Source organism: Aythya fuligula, chromosome 28 (genome assembly GCF_009819795.1).
Source record: "Aythya fuligula isolate bAytFul2 chromosome 28, bAytFul2.pri, whole genome shotgun sequence".
Lineage (NCBI taxonomy): Eukaryota > Metazoa > Chordata > Aves > Anseriformes > Anatidae > Aythya > Aythya fuligula.
Window position 1 is genome coordinate 1,972,129 of NC_045586.1, and position 9,885 is coordinate 1,982,013.

At 58.5% G+C, this 9,885-nt stretch overlaps 2 protein-coding genes across 2 annotated transcripts; both read left to right on the forward strand.

Annotated features, from left to right (window-relative positions):
• Positions 1 to 2,052: 2,052 nt before the first annotated feature.
• PMF1 (polyamine modulated factor 1) lies at positions 2,053 to 5,420 on the forward strand. Its single transcript, XM_032204307.1, has 5 exons — positions 2,053 to 2,213; positions 2,312 to 2,417; positions 2,657 to 2,757; positions 3,494 to 3,689; positions 4,043 to 5,420. The coding sequence occupies exons 1-5, from the start codon at positions 2,053 to 2,055 to the stop codon at positions 4,094 to 4,096; spliced, it is 618 nt and encodes a 205-aa protein (XP_032060198.1). The 3' UTR covers positions 4,097 to 5,420.
• Positions 5,421 to 6,425: 1,005 nt separating this feature from the next.
• Positions 6,426 to 7,233, forward strand: BGLAP (bone gamma-carboxyglutamate protein). Its single transcript, XM_032204308.1, has 4 exons — positions 6,426 to 6,486; positions 6,745 to 6,789; positions 6,897 to 6,963; positions 7,098 to 7,233. The coding sequence occupies exons 1-4, from the start codon at positions 6,426 to 6,428 to the stop codon at positions 7,231 to 7,233; spliced, it is 309 nt and encodes a 102-aa protein (XP_032060199.1).
• The last annotated feature ends 2,652 nt before the right edge of the window (positions 7,234 to 9,885 follow it).

The following is a 9,885-nucleotide window of genomic DNA, read 5'->3' on the forward strand; positions in this document are numbered from 1 at the left end:
GTCTCAATATTTGAGATTCACCTCGGGCAGTGAGGGATTCGTGCCCGATGCCAGCGTCTGCAGTTCAGCTGCCACAGGTGGAACCCGCACAGACGGGGACTGCTGGAGTCAGAGGGCAGAACCCGGCTCTGAGACGCAGCACTCCTTAATTGGCTTGCGGATGAGTCATCAAAGACCTCTTAATCCCCCTTCTAATTGTCTGCAGCGCTCGGTAAGGTGACGGATGCCTCCGTGCGTTCTGCAGCCTGCTCTCCTGTTGTGTTTTTTCGTTGATTCCCTTGCAGTCAGCTCTGTGGCCGCTGGTTCTGCTGGAAGAAGTGGCACGGTGGACTCACAGGCTTGCAGGGAAGCGTTGTGAGTTCGTGGTAGCCCCATTTTCATCTCAAGGCAGCGGTGATGCCAATTCCAAACCTTAACCAGCCTCTGCCCAGTGCCAGCGGGGTGAATTTTGGTGTGTCAGGGGTGGCAGCAGCCCCCACGAACGCAGGCAGATGCTCTCGAGCTCGATATTTTCTCTCGTAACCGGAGTAGTTCTCGGTGACTAATAAAATTGAGACCTTCAACTCGATGCCTGGGCTTGAAGCGAGTCGGTCTCGGGGTTCTTGCCCAGGCAGTCTGCCAGTTCCCGTCACCCCACAGCATCGAGTCCTTCTTTTGCACGCTCTTCCTTCTGAAGCAGCACCAGGAGGAACCTCCCCGGCAGAGCCCGAGCGAGCGGCCGCTGGCAGTGACCCTGCACAAAGCCAAAAAAAGCCAGAAAAAACGGGTTGAAGCACCCCGGCTGCTCTGGTGGGATTGGGGTGGGTGCTCGGTGGCTGAGCCTCAGCCAGCGCCGGGCCCTACTGGTGGCTGCCTGCAGGATTGGGGGGCCCAGGGCTCAGGGTGTCACCCCCCAGTCGTCCCCAAATCACACTCCATATCCCCCGTGTCCCCCAGTCGTTCGCCATGTCCCTCCAGTCACCCTCTGTGACACTTCCAGAGTCCCTCAGTCCCTTCCCATGTCCTCCCAGTCACTCCCTCCCATCCTCCAGTGTCACCCCGGTCATGCATTGTGTCCCCCCAGTGTCCCCCCCTCTGTCTGCCCAGTCACACTGTCCCCACTGTCCCCCTGTCACCCCCCCTTATCTCCCCATCACTCCCCCATCGACTCCCCATGTCCCCCCCAGTCACTCCCAGTGTCTGCCCAGTGCCCCCCCCATGTCCTCATCCCTCCCTGTGTCCCCTCTGCCCCCCCATTACTCCCTGTGTCCCCCCCCCGGTCACCCCCCTTTGTCCCTCCGTGTACTCCCATCACTGCCTGTGTCCTCCCCATGTCCCCCCAGTCATTCCCCATCACTCTCCATGTCCCCCTCCAGTGTCCCTGTACCCTCATCACTCCTGTGTATCCCCCCCAGTCACTTCTGTGTCCCTCCCGTGTCCCCCCCCATTCTTGTGTCCTCCCATCACTCCTGTGTCCCCCCCAGTCACTCTTGTGTCTCCCCATCACTCATGGTGTGTCCCCACAGTGTCCCTGTCCCCATATCACTCTCGTGTGTCCCCCCAGTCACTCCTGTGTCCCTTCCAGCCCCCCCAGTCACTCTTGTGTCTCCTCCTGTGTCCCCCCAGTCACTCCCCTTGTGTCCCCCCAGTGTCCCTGTCCCCCCATCACTCTCGTGGCCCTCCCCAGTCACTCCCGTGTCTCCCCCAGCCCCCCCAGTTACTCTTGTGTCCCCCCCATCACTCCCTGTGTGTCCCCACAGTGTCCCTGTCCCCTTATCACTCTCATGGCCCCCCCATTCCTCTCCCTGTCCCCCCACAGTCCCTCCTGTGTCCCCCCCACTCCTCCCCCCGTGCCCCCCATCGCTCCCAGTGTGTCCCCACAGTGTCCCTATCCCCCCATCGCTCCCATATCCCCCCATCATCCCCCAGTGTCCCCTAATTCCTCCCCTATCACCCCCCCCCTCAGCCCCCTCCCCAAATTTCGGGCCCTGAGGGGAGCCTCGGGGCGGGGGGGGGGGGGGACGGTTTTGGCGCCCGCCGCATGCGCGCTGATGGCGGCGGGGCCGCGGCAAAATGGCGGCGGCCGCGGCTGAGGCGGGAAGCGGCGGGGCTGAGGGGACGGCGGCGGGCGGCGATGGCGGCCCCGAGGAGCTCGGGGCCGGCGCCCTCGGCCGCGGGCAGCTCTTCGCAGCCGTGGTGGACGCCTTCATGGAGAAGCTGGTGGCGGCGGGGAGGTGAGGCTGAAGGGGAAAGGGGGTGAAAGGAAGGCTCCGCGCCCCGGTGGTTGACGCCCGGTCCCGTCCCCCCCCTCCCCTTCTTTTTGGCTCTGCAGCTACCAGAGGTTCGCCAGCTGCTACCACCGCTTCTACAGGCTGCAGCCCGAGCTGACCAGGAGCATTTACGACCAGTTCGTGGCCCAGCTGCAGGCTTCCATCAAGGTGAAAAGGGGAACGGGGATCCCGGGGTGTACGCGAGCTCCGAGCCCCAGGTGGAGAAACCCCCTGCTCGGTGGCAAATACGCCTTAAAATCGGGGAAAAAAAGCAATTAGAAACCCCCCCGGGTGCTCTGCCAGGCTTTATTTTCCTCAGGAAAGGCTGGAGCCTTCCCCTGAGGAGAACCAGGGGTAGGTGAGCAGGGCACTGCCCCACTGAATCCCTCTGGTGCCTTCCCTGCCAGGAGGAGATCCAGGAGGTGAAGAAGGAGGGGAACCTGGAGGAGCTCTTTAACTCGCTGGATAAGATCGTGGAGGAGGCAAAAGACTGGAAAGAGCCCGCCTGGTAAGAGCAATTTTGGTGGCAGATGGTTTGGGAAGCCCACAGGCAGCTCCGTGGGATGTCCGGGCCCTGCTGAGGTGCTCTGTAGGTCTGGTGCTGCAAAGGGATCCTCCAAAACCCCCCAGACCTTAACAGCAACGTCATTGTTTCTAAAACATCTGAAAACTCTTCTGTCTGTGCTTCTCTAAGCCGTGTGTCTATGCTTTCTCTGTGCAGGGAGAGAGGTTAGTGCTGGTGGGACCAGAATGGGGATAAACTCAAAGAAATCTGAATAATTCAGGAGGCTGAGTTAGCCTTTAGCCTCTGCTCTGACAGCGGAGCTCACATCGATGCTTTTTGTAGGAACGCGTGGCTTAGGGGCTCTGCAGGTACTGGGAGTTGCATGAGCTGCCTTTGTTTGCCCTAAGGGCAGGCCGGGTCTTTTAATCAAAATCATCATAATGATTCCTTGTTTCTGTGTTTGGGGAAGTTAATTACATCCCCTGCCTCCACACCTCAGCTAACTGCAGAGTTTTGGGGAGGATTCCCTCTCCTCACGTGCCCCACAAGGGGCTATACCACGGGTGCACATCCCGTTATATCTGCCCATCCAGGCTTGGGCAGCACTAAAGGTAAATTTGGGCTTGGTGAGCTGATTTGATGCGTTTTGGCAAAGCACAACTTCCGATTACAGCGTGTGAGACTAATTGCTGTGGGGAATCGGGGCCCTCTGGTGGCTTCAGGTCCTGGTCCTTCACAGGCGGCCCAGTGGGATCCCAGAAGAAGACATTCGCAGCGCCGTGGTGCCCTACCTCCTGAAGCACAAGTCATACCTGCAGAAAGTCCTGAAGGAGAAGGAGGAAGAAAATAGGAAGCTAGCGGAGTCTGTGCTCGCGGGGAGGGATCAGATTGCTAAGCTGCAGCAGCTGATAGACACTCGCAGACAAGCCTGGCAGGTAAAAAAAAAATTAATAATAATAATTTAAAAATGCTCTTCTTGGCGGCATCATCCTGAGAGAAATGCTGTGCTGTGGTTTGACTAGCAAACGGCTGCACTATATTTAAGCCCTTCGCTCATGAAAGGCCTCACCAGGAGCCAAGAACTGCTGACGCTGGCCTGCAAGGCCTGAGAATTTTCAGTGGAAGCCTTGGATGGTTTTCCCTGGGTGCTCCCAGAGCGTGCTGAGTGGGATGTTCCAGGGGGCAAATGTTTAAAATCGGTGGGTTGTATTCTGTACATGCTGGGGACAGTGGCAACTGTGGAGAAAAAGCACTGTGCTGAAGTTGGTGGTGGTTGTTTTCCTTCTAGGCAATTAGTAAAGAGCAACGAGAACTCATCATGACCTTCAAGGATCCCCAGTGAGGAAGCAGAGAGATTCTGCACCTTCCACGTAGGAATTTTATCTTCAGCTCTGAAGCACTGACGATGCCTCGGGACGTGGGACACCGTGTGGCACGTACAAACCATGCAAACTTGAGCTCATCTTCTCCGCCTGAAAGAAACCAGCAGTAGAACCAGAAAGTTGCTGGACTTACACAATTTGCTCCAAGTTTGTGAAGAACTACGACAGCATGTCAAGATGTTTGGGACCAGATGACAAATTTGTATGCCCCCAGGTCTGATAGCCGGAGCGTGTCTGTACATCCCCACACTTTTTTAGCTCTCACACGCTTTCTTAGCACTACGACGAGTGTGATTCTGGCATGCTAAAGCCAAATTGGAGACCTCGAAGGCATTTCAGGTGCATCTTAGAGAAAAATCGGTGCCTTATACATAAAAAAAAAAAAGCACAGAGGGTGGTTGTGCTGCGCTCAGGAGTGAGGAGCCCACATCAGACTCCTCCTGTGCCTTGCGTTTGTAGGTGCTCGTGTCCAGTTCCCACTTCTTTAAATAATTCTGCCCATGACCCCTGAGAAAAGACGTCAGCATCTGCCTTATCCCATCAGGTTCCTCATTGCCATAATATTCTTTTTTTCCCAGCTGTTTTCCAGCCCTGCTCTGCTACCCACAGACGAGCACAGTACATGGAGAGGGCGCTTCTTGAGGACGCAGGGACCTGTCCCTTGGTGTGGAGCTGAGCAGGGCTTAGCGTGGCCCCGCTGTGGCTTTGTGGGCCTGTGTAAAGGGACTGAATATTTCCCTGAGCAACCTCCTTGTTGATTTTTTGCATCTGTAAGCCACAGGTGGGTTTGGTGACACCCCCCAGTGTGGTTCTTCACCATCCCATCTGAAATTTGCCAGCCACAGGAGCAGGCACTTAACTGGAGGCTGCCTGCAAGGGCCGTACTGAAACCTTACAAGCGAGGCTGCTCTTCAGAGGAAGGAGAAAGTCCTTCATCAGGGCCGGGAAGATAACGAGGAGCCTTATTGGGCCTGGCAGGGCTCAGTCACAAGCGTTTCCAGCAGATGCCAGGTCTGCCAAAAGCTGCGGGTCCTCACCTGTCAGCCCCGTGGCCTGTGTTGCACTTGGGCTGTCGGTGCAAGCTGCCTGGTGCGGTGTCAAACCAGGAATTCTGAGAACAAAGGTAGCAATTTCCAGCAAGCACAAGCCTCTGTTTTCAATTAGAGGCCGTTACAGCCTGTGATTGACTGACTTGGGCATATTTTCCTTTTGTCATAAACAAGCCTTCCCTCGCTGCATTATAATCTAAATAAATTGGGGCTGTTGCTTTCCCCCCCTCCCCGGTCTTGGCTCCTGCTGTGCTTCCTTGGCCCACGTACTCTATAGTTTTATGGGTTTGTTTGTCAAAGGCTCTGGCTTCAGGAATTCTCTCCTCCTCCACCCCAAAGCCTCCGGTTCCGCTTTTCAGGACAGGGCAGGATTTGTAGGATCTGAACGGCTGGGAAGTGGTCAGGATCCCAAGGGGGAACGTCCTGGGCAGCTCAAGGAAGCTCGCACTGCTTCGAGTCCTGAACCAGCTGCCAGGGGTGGCCGAAGGCCCTGAGCTCTGCTCGTGTCGAGGAGTTGGGAAGAAGAAGTAAAGGGAAGGAGGAACCTGAGGGTTCCCTTCTCCAGCTTCTCCTGTCCCCTTTCCCACCTGCCCCGTGCCAGCATCACACTTTTTGATCTCCAAAAGCCCTGATTTGGGGTTTTACGAGGTGCTGGAGAGGATGTGGCATGGGACAGCTGCGAGGCCAGTGGCATCTTGCTGGTTGTCTCTTCCTGGGGCTTGGCGTGGGGAGCGGCCCCGCTGACCTCGAGCGGCTGCTGCTGAAGGAGCGCGCGTCGTCCCCAGGCAAAAATCACCCTGGGTGCCGAGGGGAAACCCTTGTGGATTTTGTCAGGAAATGCTCCCAGCGTGTCTGCGAGCCCGCTGGGAGCCCAGCAGCGAGGCGAGGGACAGCCCCATCAGGGATTGGGGAGCACAGCAAGGAATTTGCACCCGGTGCTCCATCTCCCATCCCGTTAGGGGTCGGAGACTCGGTGCTGCCAGGCGGGCACCGGCCGTGGGCACCGGCCGCTCTCTGCTGGCCCGGGGCCGTGTTTCCCTCCCTGCGGGCTCCGGCCGCTCGCAGGGGAACTGAGTTCACCCCAAAACCACAATTGCCGCCTGTGCCGGCAGCTCCCAGCCCCAGCGGATGCGCTGGAAATAGCCCTGGCGGGGCTGTGGGGCCCCTCCTTGACGGCGCCCTATAAAGCTGCTCGAGGACTGGGGGCTGCAGCGAGCGCAGTGCTGCACGGCCGGGCACCATGAAGGCCCTCGTCCTGCTGCTCCTGCTGGCCCTCCTGACCCTCGGCCTCTGCCGCAGGGGTATGGGGAGTTTTAGGGGGGTGCCGGGCTGCGGGGAGGGGACCTACACCGTGAGCTGGGGGGAGCAGAGGGGCTCAGGGAGAGGTTTCCTGAGCTTTGGGGTGGGTGGCGTGGTGCAGGGACAGGGCTCAGGAGCCTGGATCCTTTTGTTAGCTTTTTGGGGGTCCGGGTGAGGGACTGGGCTGGGAGCAGGGCGAGGGGGCAGCTGGTGGGGGCGCAAACCGGGGGGTATTGAGCACCTCAACCCTTCCCCTGCAGCCCCCGAGCACTCCGTCAGCGCCGACGAGTCGCCCAGCTCTGAAGGTGAGTGCCCGTGGTGCCCGTGGCCAGACACGGCCCTGACACCCCGGGGATGGGGACGGGGCTGGGGAGGACCCAACCCTTCCTCATCCCCTGCTCTGTCCCCGTAGCCTTCATCTCCAAACGCGCCAGCGCCGAGATGGCACGGAGACACAAGAGGAATTACGTCTATGACAGGTAACCCTCGCTCCCCACCCAGGCCGCGCGATGAAATCCCATTTCTGGGGAGGGGCCCTGCTGCCAGGTCCTTTCCCTGGGTGCCTTCTGCCCCTCCCCAACCCTCTCTGCGTGCCCCCATCCGTCCCCAGCAGCGTCTACGGAGCTGCACCCGCCTGGAACCCGCTGGAGGCCAAGCGCGAGGTGTGCGAGCTGAACCCCGACTGCGATGAGCTGGCCGACCACATCGGCTTCCAGGAGGCTTACCGGCGCTTCTACGGCCCCGTTTAACCCCCCCCCAGCTCCACCGCGGTCCCGTGGGTGCCGTGCCCCGGGCCACCCTTCGTTAATGCTCCCCTTCATTAATTGTGGAAAGAAATAAAGGCTCACACCGTGCAGCCGGCTCCTTCCTAGTCTAGGGGTGGGGGGGAGGCTTCTCCGTGTCCCCCCCCCCCGTGAGGCTGAAGGCTCCCAGCCTCTTCCTCGCTCTCCCAGCACCTGCGGGGCTGAGCATTGACCGGCCTCGTCCCCGGCGATGAGCAGCCCCAGCGTTAATTCAGCTTAATTTAAAGCTGCTTGATCCCAGGCATGGGAGGTGTGAAGGGCAGCGATTCCTTAATGAGCCAGCGCTTCGTTAAGGCCGGATCTGATGGGGTGGGGGTGAGTAATCGGGCCCCCCCCCGGTCCCGTGCACGGTGCCTTTTTTTCGGGAGCAAAGCCTCCAGCTGGTGACTCCGGGGCGAGGCTGGGCCGTGCCAGCCACACACCCTCGGCAGCGATGCGCAAAGAGAGGTGCAGGGGGGTTGTGAGCAGGGCAGGCAGCACAACCACAGCCCCCCCAGCACCATGAACAGGGAATATTTACAGGAACCCTGAATACAGGGGTTGGGAGATGCCCCAGCTTTCTTCTTCCCCCCCAAAAAACCTCCCCCAGCTTCCCCAGTGCCTGGCATTGTCCCTCAGGGCCCGACTACAAGCGTCCTCACCAGCTTTGCCCCTGGAATCGAGGTTTTTTAAGGCACCTCAAATAAACCTGCCTCCCCCTGCCTGCTTGGACAACAAAGCTGAGGAACCACCCGGTAAACCCCGTGGTTATTTCCCTGTGCCAACGTTGCTGGGGTCAGGGATGCTCCTACAGGCACCCAAGCAAGAGGGCAAAGTCATCCCAAAGGAGGGAAGCAGGGGGTAAAAGCGAAAGGAGCAAAGGAAATAATGTCCTTGCTTTAGAGATAAGGAAGGAACTCCTCACATCTCACCCAAAATGAGCCAAATCATGGCACTGAGTCAATAAATTGAAATGGGGTAGAGGTGGCAAGGCTTTGGGCAGTCGTTCCCTTCTGAAAAGCTCAAAGCTTGGTTAGGAAATCGTGTCTGAGAGTTGATTTGTGCATTAAAACGGACCCAGCTCAGAATCCAGGTAATTAGAGGAGAAACGCGGGCTGGGAATGACGACAGAACGAGGGGTACAAACGTCGTGTGTTTTATTGAGCCAGCCGCCGTGTCCGGATCCAGACACACGCCGTGAGAGCCCCCGAGCTCCTCGTCCCGGCTGGAGGTGCCCTCAGCCCCCCAGCAAGAGCAACCCGGGCACAAATCCACAGCCTGGGCTTCGTCTGGGCTCCAAAAAGGAGGCTGGAAGGGGAGACGCTGCCTCGTGCCTCGCAGCCAGAGGCAGGACCCGCGGCACGCGGCTCCAGCCCTCCCCCCTCGCTCATTCTTGCAGCCACCCCAATTTTTGCCCACCCTATTTCCTCCTCCCATCCCCGGGGCAGTTCTGCTGGATGTTCAGAAGGGAAAAAGAGCCAAAAATCCGCGGCGTTGCAGGTGGCATCCAAGGATGGGAAGGACAGGAAGAGGCGCTTGGCACAGCCCGTGAAAACACAGTAAAAACAGCGCTTTTAGCCCGCAAATTACCTTTTTTTTTCCCCTCTTAGTTTTTTGCTCTGCTTCCCAGCATGGAGGGGGTGATGGGGCAAGCTCGGAGCCAGTCCTAAAAAGCTCGGGGCCAGGGGAATAGCACCGTGTGGCTGAGCAGGGCACCAGAAGGGGATTTTGCAAGGCTCGAGGGCTGCCTAGCTGAGCCAGGCTGGCACCAAGGAAGGCTGTGGGGAAACCACGGGGCAGGGGTCCTGGGCTCAGCATCTTCCCTTAATCTGACCTTAAAGGTGGCAAGCTGAGCCTCGGGCAGCTTGCCACCTCCCCTCAGGCTGTTTGGCAGTTTTTAAGATGTCCCTTTGAAGGGCTGGGGCCTTTTCTTCCTCTCCAGGTGGAAAAAAAACCATTGGGGTTATGTTAAAACAACCCCTCCGGAGAGCAGGGCAGGCTCTGGGGGATGTGGATGAGGAGAACGGGGGCACAGCCTCGCTGCCTTTCAGAAAAAATCCCTCTGATCATGCCCTGGGGCTTCGTAAGAGGGTTTGGTGCAGCTCAGCAACGTCCTCGTGTTACAGAAAAGGCCAATTTTTTAGGGGACAGCTCCAGCCCTGACCCCCAGCCCTGCTCCTGTCCCCCCCCAGCAGCTCCAGGAAGAACCAAGACGCTCTCACCGCCAGCACGAGGGGAATTCCCTTTTGGGCACTGCTTTATTTGCGTTTCCCCCTCCTCCAGCTCCAGCCAAGGGAGCACTGAGCCCAGGGCAAAGCTGAAAAACGTCTCCAAACCTCAGCCTCTGGCTTTCAGAGCAGCAACACCCCCCCGAAACCCTCCACACTTGGCACTAGGTGCCAAGAAGGGAAGGAGAGTTGAGCCTGGGGACTGCAACCCCAGCCGGGCTCCACCAGGGAGGTGCAGGCTGCAGCCCCTTCTGCCCCGCAGCGGGGAGGAGGATGGTTTTCTTCAGCAGCAGGGGAAAAAAAAAAAAAAAAAAAAAAAAAGGGGAAAAAAAATAAAAATCCCACGGAGCCAGGCCCCTAGTGAACAAGGAGGGCATTTCAGCACTCTCCA